Genomic DNA, 27,456 nt, shown 5'->3' with positions numbered 1-27,456 from the left:
GTCCTTCATGTGGATAATGCGGAGTCGGTAGTAATTTGAGATACAGTGACAACACAGTGGCATGTTGATGAGTTTAGAGAACATGGTGATGCACTCAACTCAATTAAACAAAATTTGCTGAGTCCCTACTATGTGAATGACGATCTGCTAGATACTGGGAGAGAGGGAAATAAAGATGAATAAACCTGACATGGTTCCTGAGGTCAAGGAGCAAACTCTCAGTGAGGGAGACTGACATGCACCTCACAGGCTTTTATGGGGTGTACTGTATTAAGTTCTAGAGTAGTAGAGAGAAGAAAGAATTGATCCTGACTTGGGGCTCCACAAATGTTTTTCACTAGAGAAGATGTTCAAGCCGGCTTTGAAAATGGGTGTGCGGGGAGGAGCAGTCAGTGAGCAGAGGGTGGGAGAAACTGTGTCTTGGGCTAAGAGAAATACTTCTCTGGAGCCTGGAGAAATAGAAGTGCATGTTGTATGTGGGGAGGGATGGGATCAGCTTAGTGTCACTAGAGGACACGATATTGGCCAAGAGGAGGAGGATGGCAGGAAGTGTAAATAGTAAGGTAGCCAGGAGGAGGGGGATGTACAGGAGGGCTTAAATGTCATTCTAAAGAACTGGACCTTATTCAATAGGCGGTGCAGCCCATCAAGGCATTTTTAGTGAAGAGCAACAGAAATGGAATCTAAGGAAAAAATAGTAGTCAGAGAGATGCCAATCCCTTCCCCCATGCCAACACACCCAGAAGACATTTCTGCTTCCTTCTCCCACACGCATCCAGAAATCCATTTCAACAGTGCAGGAGGGGAGATGGGGAGCAGGTGCCAGCCATGAGATGAAGAACAGCACAATGGAAACAAAAGACACTGCAAGATTTGAACTAACAGGAGTTGGTGGCCTCATGTGAAGAGCATAGAGAGAAGGTATCTAGGGATGCTGGGCTTTCTGGCCTGGAAGACAATAAGTGCTCATGACCCTGACTGAGACAGAAAGGTCGAGAAGAAAGGCAAATTTAGGAGGAAGAAAATGACTCTGGTTTGGGCAGGTCTATTTAAGGGCAAATGTTGGGATATTCATGTGAAGAACTCAAGGTTGTTCAGGTGTATCTGGTGATCATTGAAGCCATGGGAGAAAATGAGATTACCCAACGAGAGGAAAAGGAAAGGGAGACAAGGAAGGGAGGACAGGGCCAAGTCCCTGCTCTCCTGCTCAGCCTCACCTTCCACTCTGCTTTTACTCTCAAGTTTCACTACTAAGCTACTATCTCCTCCTCTTAGTCTCTTTTGCCTCCCTGTCTTCCTATGAGAAAGCTAGATGGGGGAGTACCAGTCTCTGTGACAGGGTCCCCAGGGCGCAGCACAGTGCCTGCAATGGAGCTTGTGGAGTAAATGGGACAGTGAGTGCGATGAGGAGGCTGAGGATGGAAATTTGCAGACTCCTTAAATTTAAAGCAGAGAGTGAAGACCAGACTGGGATGGAGCAAAGAAGACTAAGAGAGTGGTCAGAGAGATGGACGAAGAACCTGGAAAGAGCAGGGATACTATGGAGGAGGAACAGAAAATGCTACTGGATTTGGAGAGAGCCAAGAGACAGTGGCCTGCAGAGAGCCCTCTCTCCTGGGAGAATCCAGGAGCAGAAGAAGCCAGGCTGTGGTGGGTCAGGGAGTAGATGGGTGCAGCACCATTGTAAAATATTCTGATAACTAGCCTCATGAGCAAGGTCAAATTAATTAAGGAAATTTATTGTGATGTCTCCATGAATCTAAGCAAATCTAATCAATTAGATTAGAATCTGTTTTTACCCTTTTCGTTAAGTACAGCAGCTATTTTGAATTTAATAATATCTTTAACAGTATAAATACTTTCCAAATTATATAATTCAATTCAGAAAACATTATAGTTAATATGTTATAGTTAACTATAGTTACAGACAGAAAATATTATATTACTAGTGTGCATAAGTCAAAATCCTGTTGCCAAAAATGTTTCCTACACACTTTAAGTGAAAGAATCCAGGCAAAGAAAGACAAATACCACATGTTCTCACTCACATGTGGGATATTAAAAAAATTGATCTCACAGAAGTAGAGGTTGATTAATGGCTACAAAAATACAGTTACAAAAATATCAAAATACGACATGTACCCTATAAATATGTACAATTATTATGTATGAACTTTATGTATGTACTTTTTTAAATAAAAATAAAAATGTATTATTTTCCATTAAAAAAATAGTTTTCTTCAAATGCCGCCTTAAAGTTATTTTACATTTTATGTAAAGTAACCATTAAAGCAGGTCAGAGCTACCCAATTATAGCTTTTAAATAACTAGCAAGATACTTTCTTCTGGGTTTCAGAAATAACTGAGAACAAAGAGTTTGGCCTCGTTCATTGTTTTAATTTTCCATTTTCATTTTTCCCCCTAACTCATCAAAAGTGTTTAGGCTTTTTCAGTTAGAATAGGTCTGACTGAGTAGAACCAGAGTATTTCATAAATTTCTTTCTCTCTGCAGATGCAAAAGGCATTTAAGAAAGTTCCAGGATTCAAAGAAATCCATGTGTTAGGATTTAGGTAAGTAAGAGAATCGGACTCTTCTCAACTTTTAAATTACTTTCCCCCTAGCTCCTTTTAAAGGCAATGTCATAAGGACTACGAGGTCCCTCTTCCCCCAACTGTTCAGCTCTGCCAAATCCTCAAAACTGAATACATTTCAGATAAAGGAATTGTCTAGTTAGAGCGTGACTCTAGGTGAGTTTTAAGAGGTAACACAGGAGCTGTTTTCCTTCCTCTTCCAGGCATTAGAAATACTGCGCTCTACAGAGAGCTCATCTACTGTCCTTGGCAATGTTGTTACCAATGAACCTCTTAGGAAAACACCTCACTCAGTAGAGACAGATCAAAAAAAGTAGCAATTTAGCACCTTGGTGTCTGATTACCTGGTTTCCTATCATAGTTTAAACCAATCATGCTGCCCGATGGAGACAGGTGACCCTAACACAAAGTGATCTCTATGGAGATAGGGGATTGGAGGAATGGGGTGGACAGGGACAGGAGTGGAAGCAAGACTTCCCAAAGTATACCTTTTCAATCATTTTAATGTCTGAACTATAGTAATGTATTACCACTCAAAATTATTAAATTAAAATTTTAAATAAAATAAGTGAAATCATAAAATAGTGACACACTAAAGCAGGGTTCAATCATGTTCCCACAGCTTTGGCACAAGCAAGCCTGTACCCACTAGCATCCACACTCTAATGTGGGCTCATGATTTTTGGCAAGAATTTTTACTTTTTTTTAAGTTTTCATTATTCAAAACATCTACAGGCAGGATCATAAAAAGGTTTCTTGTTTGTTTGCTTAATGTACTCGAAAAATATCAGTCCTGGTATGAGCAGAATGAGATTCCACAACCCAAGGGAGATTTGCAAATCAGGGACAGCAGGCCTCACAGCAAGTTCACCCTGGCTCCTTTGCTGTCTGTTGTCTTGAAGAAGGTACACAGAACAAGGCTCCTCAGACTCATAAAGAATGGCTTCTAGGGGAGCGCTAAAGGCTTATTTCTTCCAAAGCTATCAGGCTTCTAGGATCTGTATAACTCCAGAAGAAGCAAATATTGAAAAGTGAAATTTATAAAAAATGAAACCCTTAATATTTACCAAAACAGGCTCATTTTTCTTTATTTCAAGATGCTGCTCTACAGAATTCCATGTGAAATCAGATGGATTAGAGAAAAATAAAAGTTGATAGGAAAATATTCTGTATAGATGGCAAGTTCTTCTGGATAAATCACTGCAGTTAAGGAACAAATTCTTAATTTAAAGCTGAAGGAAATGATAAGAATAGTTCTCTTGGTGAATGTTCAAATGCTCATTATCCCCTCCCTTTGATAAATGAAAAACTAATTTTAAAAAATCTATTTCAGAAGAAAACCAAAATGTTAGGTAATGAAAGTTTGCCAGGTGAAAATTTTCAAAATACTTGAAGATGAATCTTTCCCAATTGCTTATCTCTGTAAGAATTTATTCTTATTTCTGCCAAAATGCTTATAAAGTAAGTTTAATCACATTTTTCCAATGATTTTCATTTTGTCATGAAGACTTAGTTCACCAGAAAATATGTTGGCCCCTGAATACGATAAACAACATGCTTATCAACATAGCAAGCTTTTAATCACCAATAACAATACTCAGAATATTGTGAAGTAAACTTATTATGAAGGAAATTGCTTTCTTGTGGGACCAGATCCCCACCGAAGACTGAGAAGATTATGAGCCTCTGGGTATTCTTTCCTTCAGCCTATAAAGGCTGATTTGCAATTTAACAAATACCTTTATATCAGTGACGTCATTCAATTCTTTTTTGTCATTTTTGTCTTTTTCCGTGTCCGGCAACGGATCGCAACCCTCAGTGTTGCCCCCGTACCGGACCGGGGACCGGCAACGGGATCGCAACCCTCAGCGTTGCTCCCGCGCCTCGCTCAGCCAGTGAGTGGGAACCGGTCTGTATGTGGGATCCGAACCCTCAGGCGGGAGCGCCGCCGCGCTTCCCAAGCGGCGCACTTATCCAGTGCGCCACCGGGCCGGCCCCGTCATTCAATTCTTTTAACTGGGAATAAGTTAGGACATCTATTATTAACACAATTATAAGGATGAACAGTGAAAGATCCACTTTATTAATTTTTTAAATTTTTTATCTTAACTTTTCTTGTATATATTTGTGGGGTACAGTGTGTTGTTTCAATATATGCATATACTGCACAATGATTGACTTAGGACAGATAGCACAGTTTCATACCCATTAGTCCACCCTCCTCCTCCCCTGTTCTCCCCTCCCAGCCTCTAGTAACCATTATTCTACTCTACTTCTATGAGAACAACTTTTTCTTTCTCTCCTTTTTTTTGATTCCACATATGAGGGAGGTCATGCAATATTTCTTTCTGTACCTGACTTACTTCACTTAATATGATAGTTTCTAGTTCCATCCATGTTGCTACAAATGACAGGATTTCATTTTTTGTATAGCTGAATAGTATTCCATTGTGTACTTATACCACAGTTTTTTATCCATTCATCCATTGATAGGCATTTAGGTTGATTCCATCTCTTGGCTATTGTGAATATTGTTGAGATGAACATGGGAGCGCAGGTGCCTTTTTGATATATTGATTTCATTTCCTTTAGGTAGGGAGATAGCCAAGTCATAAGGTAGATCTATTTTTAGTTCTCTGAGGAATCTCCATATCGTTTTCCACAATGGCTGTACCAATTTACATTCCTACCAACAATGTAGGAGAGTTCCCTTTTCTCCACATCTTTGCCAGCATTTGTTATTTTCTGTCTTGTTGACAATAGCCATTCTAACTGGAGTGAGATGATACCTCACTGTGGTTTTAATTTGCATTGCCCTGATGTTTAGTGATATTGAGCATTTTCTCACATGCCTGTTGGCCATTTGTATGTCTTCTTTTGAGAAATGTCTGTTCAGGTCCTTTGCCCATTTCTTAATTGGGTTATTTGGTTTTTGGCTACGTTCCTTATATATTCTGGATATTAGCCCCTTTTCTGGTATGTAGTTTGCAAACACTTTCTCCCATTCTGTAGGTTGTCTCTTCACTTTGTTGATTGTGTCACTTGCTGTGCAGAAGCTTTTAGGTTTGATGTGATCCCATTGTCTATTTTTGCTTTAGTTGCCTGTGCCTGGTGTAATCTTGCTCCGAAAAACTCTGCCACTCCCATTTCCTGTAGTGTTTTCCCTATGTTTTCTTCTAGTAGTTTTATAGCTTTGGGTCTTAAATTTAGGTCTTTAGTCCATTTTGAGTTGATTTTTGTGTATGGTGAGAGATAGGGGTCCAGTTTTGATCTTCTGCATGTGGATATCCAGTTTTCCCAGCACCATTTGACAAGTCTGTCCTTTCCCCAGTGTATATTTTTGGCATCTTTGTCTAAAATCAGTTGGCTGTGAGAGTATGGGTTTATTTCTGGGCTCTCTATTCTGTTCCAATGGTCTATTGGTCTGTTTTTATACCAGTAAAATGTCCACTTTAAATATTGCTTTATCCCTTACAGCAAAGATGAAAAACTATTAACAATCTTTCAATTTAGTTGTACAGTATACTCCTTCAAAGACTTGTGCACAAATATTTATAATATCTTTATTTGTAATAGCCAAGAACTAGAAACAACTCAAATGTCCATCCACAGGACAATTGATAAATTGTAGCATATTCTTACTATATACTATTTCTCAACAAAGAAATGAACTATAGAAATACAAAACAACATGGGTACATCTCAAAATAATTGTGTTGAGTGAAAAAAAAACCAGACAAACATACATTATGATTCCATTTATATTAAATTCTAGAAAATGCAAACTATTTTATAGTAACAGAAAACAGATCAGTAGTTGCTTGGGAAGATGAGGCAGAGAGGGGTGGCAGGGAAAGATTATAATGCACCTGAGTAGAGCTCTGGGGGTGATAAATATGCTCATGATCTTGATCATGGTAATGATTTCACAGGTGTATAGTATCAAACTTATTGAATTTTATACCTTAAATATATCTGGTCTGTTTACAATAATGAAACCTCAGTAAAGCATCTTTTTAAAATTAGCAGGACTAGGGTGTTGGCTCAGGAAGCCCAGCCTTTCTCTGGAAGTTCATGGATTGCAAACTATTGCTGAAAACAAACAAGAGGCAGGCTCTGGAATGTCTGGTTGGTAGAGAAGGAAGTCCCTCCCTGCAGAGCAGCACTAGTAAGATAGAGAGTCTCCCTTGCGTCCACAAAAGGGAAGTTGTAGCATGTCTGTATCATTTCCATTTCAGTCATGTTACATCAGGAGATGAAAGTTTGATGAACTCATACTCCAGGCAGAAAGAGCAACAAGACTAATCCCATCATATGTGTAAACTGTCTTTGTTAGCAACTACCATTTGAAATCTAGAGGAAGAAAACTTAATGTAGCTTCTGAACTAAATTAGTACATATGCCCAGAAGAGTCCAAAATGCCTTAGTCAGTTTGGTGACCAAATGGCCTTTTTTCAGGTACAAATGGGGTGGCATGACAAAATGGGCCCACACTTGAGGTCAGACAGGCCAGGGTTTGAATGCTGACTGCCACTCTCCTACCTTCTCAGTGCCTGCTCCTTTATCAGTGAAGTGGGGATTGTGTTGTCAAAAGGATTAAATGAGAATGTATGTAAACTGCCTAGCGCAGACCACCCACTCAGTAAACAAGTGGCTGTTTCTCTTGAAAGCTGTCCCACGGTGAATTGAACCAATCCCTCAAAGCTTACTGATTAAAGCAATTCAACAACTAGTCAACAAAATACCAGTTGCAAGAGCTCAGCCTCAGATAAATTACCTTCAGGAATGAACTAAACATTTAATGCCACTCAGGAGGTGAGAAGTCCACTTACAAAATACTTTTTAAAAACTCTCTGGCACCAGCATCACCTAAAATGTAAGATGTATAGGATAGGGGCCAGCCCGGTGGCGCACTCGGTAGAGTGCGGCGCTTGGGAGTGTGGTGGTGCTCCCACCAAGGGTTCGGATCCCATGTAGAGACCGGTCCGCTCACTGGTTGAGCGCGGTGCGGGCGCAACACTGAGGGTTGTGATCCCGTTACCGGTCACATCCAAATTCTGATGGGAAAAAATAAAAGAAAAGGAAGAAAACTTTTTTTGTATCTGAAATAATTCATTGAATGTCTTAATAAATGTCTTAAAAATTCTTCTCCCTTGCATGTTCCCATTGTGTATGATGAAATGAAGACCAAAGAAAGAAAGAGATGGGTAATGTGGACTTTTTTTTACGTTTCAAAATATAGTGCATTTTCCCCACAAATTTATATGCTGATTTTGTGCAAATAATTTTACATATAATGTCTGGAATAAGCCAATGACTTTTTGATGGTTTCTTATTTAAATGGAAGCAATTGATTAATTACTCAGTAGTTAAAAAAAAACTCTCTAGTCAAAGTCACTATGTGAGATAAGCAGGTAAACATTGACTTGAACAACTAAAGAGGATTCTATAAAACTCAAGGTCTAATTAGAAAAACATGAACACATACCCGTGATGCAAGCATGCTTTTATTATTTCTTAAATGTCATTTGTGATTGGAAGTTTTCTGTTTGAATGCACACACATACATGCAGCCAACCTAAGTCTGCAATAGAGCAGAGAAATTAATTTGCTCATTGGTTCCAACGTCAGTTTGAATTAGTTAAAGTACCCGCTATACCTCAGAGAGCTCAGCAATAAGAATCCAGCTTTGGCTCCTATAATCGACTAGTGAAACAATGAATTGTAGACTCTGACTGATTGTGTGGCCTGAAGAACTTCCAAGAATATACATTATCAGTTCCTGTGGCCTTTAAAACACTTCTGCATCCCTCAGTGTGGATTTATGTCATGAACTAAAAGGTAAAACCTGATTTTAGAGGACAGAGGTAAGGAGAATCCTAATTCATTTTTACATGAAAAGGCATTGAATTAATAAGTATGTTAATAAATACAGATAATCGTGTACCACTTCCTCTCACCTTCCTTCTATTATTTTAAAAGCAGCTTGAGGAGAAAGATTGCTTCATTTCATTTAGAGTTTCATTTTTAATTAAAAAATGCTTCTTGGGAAAAATAGTAGAAGAGAAATAGCCTTAAGAATTGAAGCTGTAGCTTGGTTACCACATGCATATACCACTGTCCCTCTGCTATGTCCCATATTGTTATTCCATAGACCTTCCCAAAGGAGGCTGTTTGTAGAAGAAAGGACTATTCATCCCTCTTCCTGATTAGCACTGCATGATTTATAAGTCCACCAAAAACACTGGTCAGTACCAGCAACTCTTGACAATTAACACTTTTTCATAAAGACCTAAAGTAAAAATTTATGATCATTTGATTCAGTTAGTAAGCCTCCTTCAAGCTGGACTTAATTTCCATACTGGAATTCTATTTCAAAACTAAAATATATGTCAATTCTTTTTCTGCATTTCAAGTTTTTGATAAACACTGAAATGTTTTAACGTGGGATATTCTTTAACAGCCCGTCAGGAAAGAGGTTGAAGCAGTTCTAAAGCATTGTAACAACATAGTGACTCTCTTTACAAGGCATATAACAATGGCTTTGGGTGCAATGTGTCCTCTCCTGTCCACAGTTCAAGCTCTACAGAGATGCAACTTACGGCCATCTTTAAGAGAGACCGCACAGAAGCAAAAAGCCCTGCAAGTGACTTCCTGTCTTTTGATTCCAACAAAATTGAAAGTGAAGGAGCCCATCAGGGAACCATGGAAGAAGATAAGCAACCAGAAATCTATGTGACAGCTGCAGATCTCAGAAAGCTGATCAGCAGAGTACTAGAGGAAGACCAATCCTTGAATGTGGGGACAATTCAGTTCACTGATGGTCAGTTGGTGATTGCACAGCTCTATTTATCCTTATTTTGACAGACAGAATAGGAAGTGTGAATGTCTCTTGGAAACTCTCATTTTAACTTGGGTCTTGTAAAGTCAGTCATTACTGTGACAGGCACACCATGGATGGTACCATTTCTGTCTTTCCACACTCTCTCCTGTGTCTACTTTAATGAGCCTTTGGAGTCCACTTCATACCAAGGAAAGCTCTGGGAGAATCCAAGCATTTCATTTCAGTCCAGGTGAACAATGGACAGACAATAGAAGCCATGGACAGTTTCCTCATCTAGTAAATTGGTCAGGTCCCAGTAGGAAACAGAGGGCACATTCAAATTAGGATAATTTGAGGGAGAGTTTGATAAAGGGATTAATATAAAGGTTTGCCTCTACCCAATGGAATAGGGAAGCTCCCTAGGGCTAGAAGCAGCAAGGCTTCATGACTACATTTAAGCCCATAGAGTTACCTGATGATCTAAGCCATTCCATAGACAGAGGGCAAGGAATGTTGATATAGTCCATGTAAGTCAACTTCCTGGAGCAGAAAGTAGAAGGGAGAGGAGGGGAGAGTGTATCTAAAGAGGTCAACAAGATAATCAGGCCCACTCAGGATCCTCAGAGGGTGCCTGGAGAGACCCAGGAGTCTGGAACTCCTCAGTAGATGGCAAAATGGATGGATACTGGATATGCCTTTTTTGTGCAAGATGGCATGAAACTGTCATTCTCTGCCAGTTCTATTTTTCTGGTTTAGATAGGCAAGCTCTTAACACTGGAAAACGTCATACGGGTCTCAGGGAACCGTGTAAGTAAGAAACAGTCCACTTCAGACTCATCTCAGAGACCCTGGGTTCATCTCTTTTTTGAGCCCTCTGGGGTTTTCTGAGAATCAGGCCTCAAGATGGAAATAAGTTTCCACAAATGGTCATTGGTTCCAGTATTCATTCTAGCCTTTCCTTTTTTTTTATCAGCTTAGTCATATTTTTATATAGGTCTGCCTGCCTGGTCCAAATCTGTAGAATAAAACTGAAGACCCTAAAAATCCACTTTAATAACAATTTTTATTACATAAATATGCAAGACGCAGCCCCTGTCTTTCAATATGTCATTCAGATTAATGACCGGTTTTTTTGTGTGTGTTATTTTTTTCTGATTTCTTAATGATTTGTTGTACTACTCTTTAAGAACTGATTATTGCCACATTTTTCAACTTTGACTGTTTTATTGCCCCAACCACAAAAGAAAAATGAACGATATACCCAAACCTTGTGATCTTTCACCCACAGAAATTATTGGGTCACTGCCAGGCTCCGATTCTGACACCCAATCAGGGCTGCCTACACCCCTTGCTGATATCACAAAGGTAAGTTTTTTGTCCTTTTGTTCTTCAAATAGGAACAAAGCCTCAAAACCTTCCATCAAAAAACCAGCTTAAGGACTGAACAGAGTAAAATCCCCTTTGCAATGCTAATTATAATTCTTTTCTGTTTTTTACAGGCAGTAGTTGGTTAGCCCACTTTCAGAATTTATATTAAAGAAATGTAATGCAACTTGCATTTCAAATATCCTAAAATTCAAAGCTGTCTTTAATTTAGTTAAATCTTGGTTTCAATTAGAGTCAGGATGTGCTCTGCTTTTGATAAAACACACACATTTCCATGAACTGAAAAGAATAATTAAAGCAGAATATATTATTTAACTTTGACTTTCAGAAATAAATATAAACAATATATAAATTTGTTTTTAAGTCTTAATGTCTTATCTATGTGTTTACTTATGGGGGGTTGACAAGTACAAATTAATGTTTTAGAAAGTAAAAGTAATAAATTCAGTAATAATTTTGATATTTAACTCAAAGCTATGTTCATTTAACTTATGCCAAGAGTTGTCACTGGGGTGTTTGTAAGTAAAAACATTGACTAAGCTCTATTCCCTCTTGAAATAAAAGAATTCATAAATTCTAACATGATTGACACAATTCAAAGTTTTTCAGTTATTAGTTAATCCTATTCAGGCAAACGCAGTTATCCAAGAAGCCAATAAATCAAATCATATTTTACCACTGTATCAATGCATGTTATCCTTTCAGAACATATTTCTACATCAGATCCTTCCTCCATAGTAGATTCAAGTCAGCTACAAAATGATTTGCTTAAATTTAAATAACAATTAAATGTCAAGTATAGCCCTTCTCATACAGGGAGATATGATCCTTCTCAACATCTGTCTTTCTAAATTCACTCCTCAGGATGCTACTTTTAGTCCAGAACTTCCTCTTGGTGAGCCCAGGCTTGAGACAGTGGACAGAGCAGAGCATGGCCCACTTGGTGAGTTTCTTCCCACAAAATCTATGTTAGATGACAACATCCTCTTTGAGGAATCTGTCTAGGACATTGCCTCAAAGACCAGTGACAAAGTCATCCTCATCTCAGGAGAAGGTTTGCTCTCACCAGCATTTCCAACAGAAGAGCAGTCCATTGAACCACCCCCTCTGAAGAGGACATCCCTAGTGTCCTTCCTTAGCTCTAGCTCCCAGTCCCACAGAGAGCATTGACCGTCCTGCTCAACTGCTGCCCATCAAGAACGAGAATCTCTTCTGGGCTTCAAAAACGAGAGTCCATCAGGACAAGGTAAGTCATAAGGCCCAAGTCCAGGACAAGGGGCTACAACAACAGAGGACTGGGCCTTTACAATCACGATACTTATTCCTATATGTCTCCTACAGGCTGACCTTTGCCACTGTCTGGTCTGCTACATGTGTTTCTCTAGTGCAAATTAGCTCATGTATAGTTGACAAATAAGGAGATGCCAGTAAACGCTAAAGTCCTGTTGATTCACTTCTGAATTTCCAAGAAGGTAAATTTTTGAGGCAATAGGATCAAACTTTCTCACAATTAAAGGGAAATATTTAGCAATATATGAAGACCTTAGGGGAAGAAAAAAACTAAAAATTCTGCAGAAGAGCTTTTTTCTTAGTGCAAGAAGTGGCTGATTTAGTGGCTCCTAGAACCACTATGTCTTCTACCTTATAGAGCTCTCTGGTGAAACTACAAGTAAAAGTGTTTTTAAAGAAACACAAGCTCCAGGACACAAGACTGATAAGGATACACTGTGATTCAAAGTTCAAATGCCAGTGGAGATTTGTTATGGCTGGTATTTTTTAATAGGATTGTTATTATTTTAATTAGGGTTGTCTTTACAATATTCTACATGTTTTGAGTAATCTGCCTCAACCCTATTTTCCCAATAAACCATGTGTGTAATTAGTATGTGATTCTATGCAATGCAGGGTGTTTCAGGAATGCATACACTGCATGAGGCATGATAGCAGAACCACCTATACAAATTGGATTTGGTTTACATGAGATTAACAGTGAATAAATGTTAACTTCTTCACACAGTTATCTACTTCTGTATTACAAACAACCCCTAAAATTAGTGACTTAAAACAACAATCACTTATTTTGCCCATAAATCTGAAATTTGGGCAGAGGTCAGTAGGGACAGATCTTCTCTGTTCCATGTTTGTCAGCTGAAATATCTCAACTGGTACTGAAATGCCTGGCAAGTGAGTGCTCACCCAGAGTGTTGGCTAAGGGCCTCATTTCTCTTCTACACAGGCCTCTCTACAGGGCTGCTTGGGTTTCTTCACAGCATGGCAGCAGGGTTCAAAGAGTCAGTATGCCAATCTCTTAAGGGCCCAGAAATAGCATCACCTCCTCACAGTCTAATGGCTGGGCAGCTACAGAGTCCATCTAGATTTAAAGGAAGGAACACAGACCTTACCTCTTGATGGAAGAAGTATCAAAGAATTTATGGCTATTTATAATTACCCACAACCCACATCAACCACTATTTTGACTTCCAAATCATTTTAGAGTAGGTTGGACAAAACAAAACAAAACTTTTGGTGAAATAATTGATATTAAATACTCACGAGGTTCTTTTCCTTTATCGTATTGTGAAACCTCCTTAAAAGATCAGCATTTCAGGTAGATTAATAAAAATGATAGTATATCTATGATGAAAGCATTATTGTACTTTCAAAATTGCTTTATTATTCTCATTTTATTTGTACATTCCTTCCATTCATACACCATAGAACGCTAAAGCTGAAAGGAATCTTAACGATACTTTAGTTAAGCCACTGTGTTTCACAGATGAGAAAACCAAGCCTAAAGATGGGAGGGTCTTGCTCAAGGTCACACCATAGCTAGCCACAGAGCCAGGACCGTTATTCAAGTTTTCTCAACCTATTACAGTATATTTGGCTTAAGTAGCCCCATCCTTTAAAAAAATTCAAACTTGCTTTGCCCTCAAGCCACAGCCGCTTCTCTCTATTTCACAGCTCTGTGAATTTTTCTGTATAGTCTGGGCTCTGAGTCTCTGCTCTCTCTCTCCTAATCACTACAAAGTTTCACCTCTAACCACACGTTACAGTGACACAACCTTCGCAAAAGTCACAGATGACTTCCTAACTAATCAGGGTAGCAGCCTCGTTTCCATCTTCATTTTATTCAACATTTCTGGCCTGTGGCTCTCATTGACTCCTCCCTTCTTGAAATTCCTTCATTTGGCTTCCACAAATATCTCCTTCCTGGTTCTCACATTCCCTGACGACAACTCCTCAATCTCCTGCAGTGGGGATTGTTATTAAATTTTTAAAATTCATTTATTAAAATCTCACCTGATTACCAAAAAAGAGATTTGTGGTGATTTACAGACATGGACGTAATACAATAAGATTTTATTTTAAAGAATTGAGAGAAAAATGGACAAGAAGATAAAACAGAGATGACATTTGGTGAAATGGAAATGTTTTGGAACTAGACAGAGTTGGTGATTGCACAACACTGTAAATGTACTAAATCCACTGAATCATTCATTTTAAGATACTTAATTATGTTATGTGAGTTTCACCTCAATAATTTTTTTTAATCAGATAACTCTGTAGGGAAAATTGTACACAAAATGAACACCATAAAATTCTATAAGTTTACTTTAGGTGGTTCATGATTTGGCTCCGAGCTTCTTAGCAGGCTGTGCAAGGAAGAAAACACAATCAGTCATGTAATTTAGATCTGGATGCTTACAGCATGACAATTGCTTAGAAGAAAAATTCTCCAATGGGTCCTCATAAGGAGGACAGTCTGAGTTATGGTAGACTATGTCCTGTCCTCATCGACCTTTCTACTGTGTAAAATCAATGTCAGGTGTTTCCTTTAAGGCCCTCACTATAGATGGGCAATGAATGCCAGAGCCCAGTTTAATGCAGCAATTCTAAGAAGGGCAAGGCTCTAACAGTCTGCCTTTATTCAAGGATTGATTTTAGGGTATTTAGAGAAATGAATGTGCTGTATAAACTTCAGTCAATGCTCTGTAAGTAAAAATTATATCTCATAACTGAGCTTTTAATTAGTATTGAGCATGAAGAGTTATATTTGCTGACATGGGCCTGGACTGCAAATATTCTGCCAATTAAGGGCAGATCCATATGCTTTCATAATCAGCCCTGCTGGAAATAGAAATGATATTTCTTAATGAAAAATGAAGACCCAAACTAGGAACATCCCTGACACAAAGTTATCATACTTATCCCACATGAGAAAAAGCAAAAAAAAAAAAAGCATTCCAGACAAGACCAAGGCTTCCCTCCCTCATAAAACAATTCAGTGTTTCTCCCATGCACAGGTAAAATGAAAATTAGGACTTCAAATGTCTGCACCATGGCATTAGTGAGATAATTTTAACCTGGAAAATTTTTAAGGTTAATGTCACCAAACGCCCACCAAGCCATTAAAATCTCTGTAAAGCACTCATGGAAATCTTTCATCTTGTGCAATTTAATTTAGTAGTTAATTATTTGAGATAAAGTACTTGCAAAATATGCTTCTAGAACACTAAATGAATTTGTTATGTTGTATAGAATTGTAAGGCCTTCTGTTATTAATACTTTTTGGAACAGTTGACCCAAGCCATTCTTTCTTTCAGAGAGAGTTATCTGTTAAGATTATTCCTACTTCATAAAAATAAGAATCATAAGCATGTAGGAGAAACTCAATATTCTGTCTTCCACACAACATGCATCCAACTCATTTAAAAATAATATTAAATCATCAGGGTAGAAACTTTTTTGGTTTGGTTTGGTTTGGGTGTTTGCAAGTAGCAATACGTTTTTCTTTTCACTCATTGAAATAATCATCTCGTCTGTCAGGAGAGAAGCTCTTTAGTGTTCTCCCTCCCAAATTACAGACTTTTTCACTTAGAAGATATTTAATTTAAAATGTAAGCTGGTTTCTTAATAAATTGCAGTATTTTAAGTGAAGAAGCAAACTTTAGGCAGAGCTATTCTATTGGGCATTGTTTTGTCTTTTATTCTCATGTAGATAATAGGTTAAAACCAACACATTACAGTTTTTCTTAATCTCATCTCAGCTTTTGACTCCCTCAAAAGACGTAAGTGAGATGAGTTAAATTGAATGACCTCAATATAGAACCAGCTATTACTATCCCATGAGGTCAGGGACTGAACTCTGTCTCTATTCACGGCTATATCGTCAGTGTCCAGCCAGATGCTATATTCACCAGCAATTCATGTGTGTTGAATGAATTGAAGGAATGAATGAATGAATTTGTGTCATCATAACTCCATAAAAGTCAGAATTCATGGGAATAATCTAATTCCCTTTTTAATCTGTCTCCTAAGAAGCTCAGAGCTAAATCAATGATACAGAAATAGTACTTTGCTATCAATTCTGTTCACACTACCCACTATTGCCAAAATATGTCATCCTTTGTCATGCTTTTGTGCCTTTGCACAAATTTTTGTGTGTGTGCCTATAATAAACTTCCATTCTTCTAGGCTGATGACCTCTAACTCATACTTTAATTTTCAGTTAACATACCACCTCCTCTGTGACACTTTCTCTAACTGCTCCCTGAAAAGGATTTATAATTACCATCTGTTCCTTAGCATAGTAGAAAAACATATATATCTCCATCAAAAATTTACCACATAATATTGAAAGTATTTCTATGCATGTCTGGGACTGAATTCCTGAAGTAAAAGAATGTGTTCCTATTCCTTTTCTAAAACGCTTGTACTAAGTAGTGTCTGGCACATGATTGAGGTTTCATAACTATTTGTCACTGCTGTCAACCTTATTGGTCCTATCAGTGTTATGAGTCTCAGTAAACTCCTGGAGAAAATGCTCCCTTTCTGTGTTAGTCCCCACACAGCTCCAAATAGCCTCATATGTAAGGAATGTTCCTTATTGGTAAATACTCAGAATGAGAGTGCTGAAGGACTTTAATCAGCTCCCCCTCATGTGATATAACTACCACACTGATTAATGCAAATGTAGGCATGCAGTAAAAGAAATTTGCAATAAGCCACTCTTCTAGCCAAGAAATTTACATATCCTAGCTCTCAATCAGAAAGGCCTGGCAAGGATGTTGTTGAAATTGCTCCACTTTAGGATAAAAGGAAAATAGTAAGACTTGAAAAGATTTGTAAGAAAAACTCAGCTGAACTTTAAGCCACCATAATCAATATTTTTGCCTTCTCTTCCTTACTAGAGAGTAAGGTTTTCTTAGCAAGAGTATACTGCTTATAAGAAATTGTTCCAAGAGGGCCATGAGGAAAATGTTCTCTAAATGAAGGAAGGAATGGCCGTTCAGCCAAGGCTTGCCATTACACTCCATCCCTAGATACCATCTCCATAATGCCCAGGGAAAGATGAAAAGTAAATTGAAATCCTTCCAACTCTCGAATTTGGGTACATCTAGTTTTAACCTAGATGTCAGGTGAGATGGTACTGTCCTTCAAGATTTCAGTTCGGGAAATTCAATGCTCTGCCCCAAATTTAGGCAATTCCCAAGAAAATTATTGTTCTGATTGTATGCTACCTCTACTGAACTGCTATTACTCCATCTCCCTGCCTGAATCTCTTCTTTTCTCTCTCCCCCACCCCATTCCGGAGGCAAACAATCTAGATTTCCATGATTATCCCTCATTGCGATTCAGAGAAGGTATTTCCACAGGTGGATCCGACTTTATTGCAGATACAGGTGACAAGGAAAGGAGGACCCACCAGTAAGCAACCTTGAGTTAGATATATATGTCTCTGTCTTAATATGTCACCCACACCCTCCACTGGAAACTTCTCACTTGCCAGCACCACCTTAGTCATTCCCTGCTGCACTATGATGTTAAGCCCTGATTCGCTCCAATCTTTCTTCGTGACCACCCGTTTCCCAGGCTATTCCCAACAGTCCCCGTCCCCCACCCCCACCCCCATCCAGGTTATGGTCCAATCTTTATGCAGAGGGTGGTCTGTTTAATCTTTTTCCAATGCTATACTGAATAGAGACCACATGTTTCTAAGATTAATTTTGCCACTTCCACAGGGGCAAAAGCAGTTAGAGGCAGTTGTGGTTAAAAATTGCATCTTTCTCTTCCTTCCACACTGACGCTCCTTCACATGAACACATAGTATCAGATGAGACAATGTACCAAGCAGGCTCAGGAACACCTTGATGCTGCTGTTTCCTTCCTCAGGAAAGTTTTCTTTCTCCTCCTTTATATCATGTAAGTCTATTCTATGGTTTTACCCTGTATGGCACTAGTGCACACTGATTTCCCAGGAGTCCCATGTAGATTGAATCTCTGCACATCTTCATACCAGAGACTGGTCTGTCACAGGTAAATTCCAAGGGCACTGTAGGCCACGGATCCAAGAAAACTCTCCATGTGCCAGTAGGCCACAGAGCAAAGAGGATTTCAACAAATTCCTTTAATCAGCAGGAGCTCTCTGGGATGCTGTGCTCATTCATTCATTCATTCATTTAACAAATATTAATGTTGTGTTTATTAGGTGGAGCAGATAAAATGGTAAACAAAGCAGATACACTTCATGGCTGTCATGGTTTGAGTACCCCCAGAAACAGACCCTGAAGCAAAGATTTGATTTCAAGCAGTTTATTTCAGAGAGGACACCAGGAACCCAGTAAGGGAACGAAGAAGCAAAGCAGGGAAGAGAAAGAAACCAATACAGCCAGTTACCTCTGTGACCACAGCAGCGCAGCAGTGGTATGCTGGTAAATGTTTACCAACCAATCTCAAAAAAAAAAAAAAAGTGGAATATAGATGCATAGAGAAGTATATTATACAATTTTGCTAATTCAAAGGATATGCAGCACACAATTTACAGATAGTAAAATAAACGATATGCTTTATTATCAATTCTAAACAGCCAGTTGATTCTCCTGAGTAATTAATGTTTGAACCGAGATCTGAATGGCAAGAAGGCAAAAACAAAAATTGGGGAGGAGTGGTGAAGGGTGTTTTGAGCAGAGGGCTGAAACCTGGAGATGGAGAGTTTTGTAAGCTCTGTGAAGAATTATTACAATGTTTTAAGCAAAGGAATGACACATCAACTTTGAGCTTAAATAGATTCTTCAGACTGCACTGTGGAGAATTGACTGGAGATGGGCATATGCAGGCAATCAATTAGAAGAGACCTAACAGCAATCCAAGCTGGAAATGTTGATAGCTAGGACTTTTGGGTAAGAGAAGTGGTGGTGGACAGAAGTGAATTGATTTGAGTAGTATTTAAGAGGTAAACCAATACGAAGAATTCTGAAGTGTGGATGGGTTCAGCAAGGAAGGCAGGCCTGACTGACGAACAATGTCTGTTACAGGCTCATTGATGGGGAGGGGTAACATGTGTGTCTGCAGTGTCTGTACTAAGCCAGTGAACTGGTTCAGGCCATGCCTCCCGGATGTTTAAATATTGCCTTCTGTTACCTCTTTATAGTCGTGCAGCTAAGAGGTGCCAGCCTTTGCCAGTCTTTGCCAGTTCTCGGATCCATGACATGTCACTTTTATGGATTCCACCCCAATTTCATTGGCTCACATTTACATACAGAGAAAGACTGATAAATATCCATTTGATTGATCTCTCCACTATTTTACAGAGAAGAGAAAAGCAGAGGTTGGTTAATACAAGAAACTAAATAAGTAAATAAAATGATTTCTGGGGACTTGGGATTTCTCTTTCTGACCTTCTTTAGGAAACTGTAGCCAAATTACTTCAAATCTATAGAGCTGGTAGCAGCTGTGAGAGCTTTCCTGTTTGTCCTCTACATCCTAATTTAGAGGTTCTGTTCCAACGATTCAGTGAAGTTTTGTTTTGTTTTTTTATAATTTCAGTTTTGTGTGTCTGTCATATTTTTCACTCTTGGTTTAGCATTTGCATTCTATCCCTTCTTGTTTCTTGGAGTGGCCACTCACACACCGCAGGAGTCATATTTGTATCTTACTAACTCTAGCTGAAATGCCCGTGCCTCACCAGCACCAGAAAACCAGCACGTGGCAGTTCCCAGCTAGACGACAGGCGTGCGCCACACCTCAGAGCTCCGCAGCCCCCTCATAGATTATCTGGAAGCCAACTCAGTTCTGTTTCCTTTCGCACTTGGTGGCACTGAAATAATTAGAATAAACCTGTTGAGCTCTGTTCCCTGGCTCATCACTCAGTGGCAAACCTCTAATAACAAGGAGAACGTCTCTGCATGAATAAGCCCTTAAATGCATTTCAGAATTAAGCCATTATGACAATTTTAACAGAATTCTTAACTTAAAAATACATCACTCAGTTATTACATGTGGAAAATTGAGAAAGTTTTTAGGGAAAAAGGGTTACTGTAAGACTTAAGGAAAAAAGTGATTAAGGCATCATTACCCGGGGGAATTATTGGAGGATGTATATTGCTGTTGCTATGGACTAAATGTTATGTCCTCCTAAAATTCATATGTTGAAGCCCAAATCCCTAATATGATGATATTTGGAGGTGGGACCTTTGGGAGGTAATTAGGTCATGATTAGGTAATTAAACCCTTATAAAAAGAGACATGAGAGAAATGATTTTCCTTTCTCTTTGTCTCTCTCTGCCATGCAGGGATCTGACTACAGGACAGCTGTCTGAAAACTGGAAAGAGTGTCCTCACTAAACACTGGATTTGCTGGTTTCTTCATCTTGACTTCCAGCCTCCAGTTGTGAGAAATGAATTTCTGTTATTTGAGCCCCCAGTCTGTGGTATCCTGGTGTGGCAGCTGTCAAAGATGCAAGCCCATTTTTAGATAACAGTGCATCACCACACGTCTGTGATGTTTCCAAGGCCTAGATTTGGCGTAAATTAAAATTTCATGCTGGAAAACTCTTGATTATAATAACATCAGAACTTTAGCATAGTTGTTCGACAAGCACAGAGAATGGCTCTGAAAAGGAAGATTAAGTTCACACTAGGCCATGGTGCACTTTCCATAAATTTCCTTTACCGAAGACCTACATATATGAAATACAAAGTAAGATTTTATATATAAAATATAAAGGCAACTTAAAGAGCTATGTATAGTGTAAATACATGTATATAACTATCTTAGTTCAGAGGAGAGGAAAATCAGTGAGAAGCAGAGGCATTAAGGAAGGCATTCATGGAATCCTTAAGTGTGCTGGCAGGGGTGCATAGGACTTTGCTGAAGACAGGGGAAATGACCGTCCAAATAGAACAAGTTTCATGAGCAAAGATGCAGAGGTTGGAGTGAGTTTCAGGAAACAGTGCAGAGAATTAGGAGAAGGATTTATGTCAAGCAGGGCCTTAAAAGTCAGAAAAAGGAGTTTGTTCTAGGTTTTCAAGAAATGAAGAGGTGATAAAAATTGGACTTAGGAAAGTTAGTCTGGTTGGCTCACACAATTCTGGAGGCTGGCAAGTCTGAAATCTGCAGGGTAGGCAGCAGGCTAGAGACCCTGGGAAGAGATGCAGTTTGAGTCCAAAGGCCATCTGCTGACAGAATTCCCTTCACCTCTGGGGAGATCAGCCCTTTCTCTGTTGAGGCCTTTAGCTGATTGGATGAGGCCCACCCACATTGTGGAAAGTAATCTGTTTTACTCAAAGTCCACTGATTTAAATGTTAATCTCGTCTTTAAAATACCTTCACAGAAACATCCAGGGTAATGTTTGTCCAAATATCTGGGTACTGTGGCCTAGTAAGGTGACATAAAATCAGTCATCACCATAAGTCTTACATGAGCTGAGCATAGTAGGCAAAAAACAGAGTGCTTTACGTATTGTCAGAAGAAAAGATGCAAAGGCAGGACTAGAACAGTAATAAATCATGTTAATAATTCGACGATTCATCTAGTGCAAAGAGGAAGTGAGTTTGCCTGATAGAAGGCCCTTAATTATAATGTAAAAGGCATGTTTGTCATTAGTTGTTAGTAGTCGGTATTTGTGACATTGGCAGGAGCTCACAGTAGAAGCAGCAAGGGAAGGAAATATGCAGTCAACAACGAAATGAGAACAGGAAGTTGTCCAGAGGTAAGCTGAAGAGAAAGGCACAGGGTGGTAGGGGTTAGTTGGTCAAAGTGGCATCTAACAAATTCCACAGTGTTCCATTCCCCCATTTATCACCTCTCAAGTGACTGGGATATGATGTATTCATTCACAGCTGCAAGGATTTCTGCCTCATGTTCCCTGATCTTGGCCCACATGACATAATATCAGAATTAGGGTGGGAAGGCAAGTGTTTCTGTCACCCTTTTGTTTGTTCTTACAGAGAGTAGGAGGCATCTGCCATGCAAATAGTTTGAGACCAGAGAGTAATCAGGAGCAGACAAGGCCCCCTGGGAGACTGTGAGGATGGAATATCACCTTGGGTCCTGTTGTAGAGATTTGCATTAGTACAGGTATACAATAAGATCAGCATTTTAATCAAAGAAGCAGCTCTTGCACTGTGGGAAAGTGACATCTTGGCAGTCTAAGGTGAAAATTACAGAAGCATTTATAAATGGATTGGGGGACATGGATAGAAACTCCCATGAATAGTTTCCCTCAGTTTTTAAGTTTTACAAAGGTGAGACTCCATTTCTAAAGGTGTCAGTAGGTTACAAGCTGCATGCAGCTATTGGTTTGTAGAAGGGAGGTCTATACAATCAACTGAGCAACCTTCTGGAATTATCATGAGCTTCTGCTCAAAGTGACAGGTCACGTCATTTATCTGACCTTAAATATGCAAATGTTAGGAAAATGAGATTTCAATCTTTAAATAGATCCCAGTAATCTCAGAGAGAATTGATCATGTTTTGACCACTGAATAAACCAAAGATAAGAGGATTTTTCAGTGTCTTCTAACTCTATTTTTCTTCCCTGGCAATGAAAGAGAGAAAAATAACAACTCTCCATTGCTAGTTGGCAAGTTCTATGTATTGTCAGTTTAAGCAAAATCCTTGCCAGAGCACGTATATTAGCTTTATGCTATTTGAAATGCTGAAACAAGTGCTAATCTACAGAATTTTAATAATATGCTTACTAAATATCACCCAAAGTCAGCTTTTCCAAAACTTCCCAAATTTCATTGATAGAGATGGAAGAAATGAAAGCATTTGCAGAGGCAAATGAATACATCTATTTGCATCTATGTTTGTTTGTTTTGAATAAGCATATGTTTATTTTGTTTGTTTTTTTTATTAAAAAATTGTATATATTTAGGGTATACATATACATAGTAAACTGATGACTTCTGTTGAACTAATTAACATCCCATCTTTTCACATAGTTACCTTTTGTGTGTGTATACTGAGAACATAAGATCTGCATTACGTTCAGAGTTTAAGAAAATTTATCTCTTTACATTCTTAAACCAAGCCTTCATTCTGTAGGATGGCAAATTTCCCATTAATCTCGTGGCTTCACATGAGAGTTCACAGTAATTTTAGTCCTGCTGTATATTTGTGACATACTTGATGATCTTCCAGTAAATTTTTTCAACTTTGAAAGCCAGGGTGTCAAAGTTACTAAGCAAATTACATGCACCTCTTTTGTTTTAGGCCTCTTATGTGTGTTAAATTTAAGTGGAGGTAGTTGTAAACGGTGCTTTATAGTCTTCAAGAAACAGTGCAAAAAATGTTATAGTTGGGAGCATTGGGCAGTGGTGAGGAGAAAGGCAGGAGAGGAAGTAAAGTGAGATAACAGGAATAAAACAGAAAGAGCTGAATGGGCCTTTTAGGATGGACTAAGCTAGGCTGTACTGTTTACCTGCAATCTGCTAACTTTCTTATAAGCTTTACTCTTGATCCCTGCGTTGCTCTAGGCGCTGACTATTTTGAGTGACTTCTCATGGAAATGAGAGTGAGAACAGATAAGCAACAAGACTTTAGTGTCACTGTTTGTGGAGTGTAAACTAGTACAACCATTACGGATAACAGTAGAGAGATTCTTCAAAAAACTAGAACGAGAACTCCCATTTGACCCAGCAATCCCACTACTGGATATACACACAGAGGAAATGAAGTCAAAGAGGTATCCGCAGTGCCATGTTTATTGCAGCACAATTTACAATAGCTGAGATATGGAATCAGCCTAAGCTTCCAACCACAAATGGATGGATTTTTAAAATGTGGTATATATCCACAGTGGAATATTATTCAGCCATAAGAAAAGAATGAAGACTTGTCATTTGTGGCAATATGGATGGACTTGGAGGTCATTATGTTAAGCAAAGTAAGCCAGACACAGAAAGACAAATACCAGATGACCTCATTCATATATGGAATCTAAGAGAAAAAAAAAAGTTGATATTATACAGGCAGAGAATAAAATAATGGTTACCAGAGACTAGGGAGGGAAAACAGGGAGAGGCTGGCCAACAGGTAAAAAAATTACAATTAGATAGGAGCAATAAATTCTGATGTTTTATTGCACATAAGGTGACTATGGCTAACAGTTAAGTTTTGTATTTATGTAATAGCTACAGGAGAGACTTTCAAAGCTTTTCACCACAAAAAAATGATAAATGCAAGAGGTGATTGATACATTAACTACCCTGACCCAATTATTATACAGCCTGTATATGTATCAAAATATCAGATTGTACCCCTTAAGTATGTACAATTGCAATGTGGAAGTTAAAATAATTAATTAATTAATTTTAAAAAAGACTTCAGTGTCAAACTAAAGTCCAGAGACTCCCCCCATCTTCCTCGGGGATGACAAAGGGCAAAGACTCCTGAGAGGTCCTGGCTGAATTTCAACCCAGGCCAAGTTTTCACTTAATGCCTCACCTAGTGAGATTTTTTCTTCTTCGTCAAAGAAAAATTTAGGCAAAGCCAAAGAAAAACAGAAATTAGTCCTGCAATACCTAGGCCTTAACTGCCTTAATATTTAATATGGACAATGGAACCTGCTGCTTGGCATGACTCATCTGTGAGTGCCGTTAATTCCCGGCTAAAAAAAAAGTGATTTTGAGAAAACTTTCTTGAGATTTAATTGTATGTTAAAATTCTCATCTCTGGAGCAGTTTGATCCATTGTTTTACTATATACAAAAGGTATGAAACACACCTGTTTCATGAGAATCATCTGAGGTTTTGTTGGTTTGTCTGCATGTTTTACTTATTTTGTTTTTATTTTTAAGTTTGTAGCCTTCACACCCGAACTAATGCATTTCTCAATTCATTTCTACGCTGCAGTCTCATTTTCTCTCCTCATTGTTAACATTTCTTGCTTCCTCCTATGAAGCCCAGGCTGGGCAAGAGATCCAATTTGACATTTTATGCATGTAGTAATATCCCTGTGATGGTGTCTTTCAGGCTTTATTATTGATAACTACTTTGCTTGATAAGGACAAGTTATATTACAAGCATTATTCTCCTCTACTCTAAGGCCATCTTCCCAATTTCGAATTTTCTTTGCAAACTCACAATCTGCAATAAGGTATCTTTATGCAGATTCCCATCTAGATCTGAGCATTTCAGTGGTCTCACCACCAATTCAAGGCCAACTTACCCAGGATTTGAGGGACCTGGTTTTTCCCTCGGACTTCATTACAGTAATTATTAAGACGTTCAGTCCACTCAGATATTTTTTTCAACTCCTTAAAATCTTCCTTTCATGAATTCCTGCAGAGACTTCTCTGAGCCTTTCTCTTGATTCTTCCTCTTTGTCTAATCTCAGCACAGCTTCTGTGCACCTGTAACATGAAGCACCTAAGGAGGGGCAGGATTCTAGCCCCGGGTGCAGAAATTAAGGGGGAACCAAAAAGTCGGTCATCATGATAATATTTAAATGCAATATTTCAAAAAATCAAAATTAGTGCAAAAATCTCATGATGAAAAAAAATCAAAATTTTAAATAAAGGTAGGCAGTTGTTTGTTTTACAACCCTGCATTACTGCATGATGGAACAGTCATTTCCAATCTGCCCACAGTTTTTGGCCTGCAAGGCCCTTCAGGTGGGTTTATGAGTGTTGACATGAGTGTGAACAGATCAGATAATGTGGGGTTTCATATATTGTCTTCTTTTTTTTTTATTACTATTACGGTTTTATTAACTTTTTCTTTTTGGTTCAAAATATGGGAGCATATTTTGATAAGTGTATACAGGAGCACATTTCTCCTCTTTGCTTCAGGATCCAATACGGCTTAGCACAAAAAGAACTAAGTCTCACTAAAACTATGCTCTGTAAGTGGAATTTCTGTCCAAGTTTTGTCCATCCTGGAGCCAGATAATGGAGTAGTAGGGTTGAAATAGTCCAGATAACATAAACGATATAGACAGGGGTATTTGTGAAGATGACAAAAGGATTTGTTGTAAACCACTAATGCACTATTTTGGATGAAAATGTGTTAATTTTTTTATACATTCACTGAAATATAAACACTTTTCAGCAGGGGCCTGGAATCGTCTTTCTCTTTTCTCTTCCACACTGACTCAACCAGCCTATTTAAGATTGCAGTATCTGATCTGGTCCCACCTGGACAATGCTGGCTGCCTGAGCACACCCCCTGGATTGGCCAGGCAATTCTGTTCTCTCTGCCTTTTCAGCCATCCCAGTGTTGTATCCTGGGCCCCTGTGCTCTCTGCCCACTGCATCTGCATGCCAGGGCCAGCATTTTAAAGTCCTTTTTTGATAGGTAGAGTCCCTTCTCCATAGATTCTGACTGATCCCTTAGTTGATGTGCATCAGTCAGAATCTAACCAGAAAAATGAAACCACTTCAACCAGTGGGTTGCCAATTTTTCTAAGCCAAAAACACTCAAATACTAGCAATTTCAAATGGTTCAAACTATATCTACAAAATGGAATTTAATGTAGGGAATGTGATACTTAGGTGGAGCAGGAGTCAAGAAACCAAACAGGAAAGAGAGGTTACCCAAAGATTAGGAAGAGCAGGATTTCGACTGCCCCTAGGCTAGAGAGACAAAGAGAAGAGGAGGTATCACCAGAGCCCAGGGTCCAGCTCACCTGCAGGAAGCTGGAAGGCTGGAACACTTATACAGTAACAGCTGGAGCAAAGAGAATTGTTGCCACAGCAGCCGCTTGACACACAGAGCGAAAAGGAGAAGTAGCCCCTGCTTCTTCCTAACCAGTGCCCCACATTGGTCAAACCCATCCAGAAACCAGACTGTACAGAGGCCTTCGAGATGCAACCTACAGAGGTCAGCCCCACCCCACCTCCCTGAAACAGCAGAGTGAGAGAAGGACAAGGAATGACTTAGAGAAACCAGGCCCAGGATCAAGTCAGAGCCCATAAGGGTCCCATCATCTGGTAGCAATAGGGCACCTATAGTGACATCATTAAACATTGCTCAGCCAGCATCAGCTGAGAGCCCCTGCTATCAAATCACCTCGTTTTCAATATTGTGAGGGCCACAGACTCACAGGTCACTGTACTTCAAAACTGTCCCCTTACTATTGGTATTATAGTCATAAAGGGAAAGCTTCTCTTCTGCCCTCTCAGAAGATTCACTAAAATGGCTGACAATAGACAGATTAGTAGGAGAAAAAAGCACACAAATTTATTTAACATGCATAAACAGGGGGAATTCAGGAGAATGATTGCCCCATATCCCAATGAGATCCAGATACTTATATACCCTCCTTCATAGTGGAAGGGGGAGTAAACGATTTTTAGGGGAAATAAATGAGCCCAAAGAACAATGACTTAGGACAAAGTTCCTCTGAGCTCTGGGGGAGGTGGCG

The 27,456-nt window shown here is 39.0% G+C and overlaps 1 protein-coding gene across 1 annotated transcript in view; it reads left to right on the top strand.

The window, feature by feature from the left end:
- The window catches only part of IMPG1 (interphotoreceptor matrix proteoglycan 1), a 112,312-nt gene that overhangs the window by 38,122 nt on the left and 46,734 nt on the right, over positions 1-27,456 (top strand). Inside the window, 5 exon segments of the mRNA XM_008588773.1 lie at positions 2,513-2,571; positions 7,779-7,799; positions 9,168-9,415; positions 10,704-10,780; positions 11,666-11,744. Coding sequence (XP_008586995.1) covers positions 2,513-2,571; positions 7,779-7,799; positions 9,168-9,415; positions 10,704-10,780; positions 11,666-11,744 — 484 coding nt within the window.

The sequence above is a fragment of the Galeopterus variegatus genome, unplaced genomic scaffold (assembly GCF_000696425.1).
Source record: "Galeopterus variegatus unplaced genomic scaffold, G_variegatus-3.0.2 Scaffold5027, whole genome shotgun sequence".
Taxonomy (NCBI): domain Eukaryota; kingdom Metazoa; phylum Chordata; class Mammalia; order Dermoptera; family Cynocephalidae; genus Galeopterus; species Galeopterus variegatus.
The sequence above is the reverse complement of the archived record's forward strand: the minus strand, read 5'-3'. Positions and strand labels throughout refer to the sequence as shown.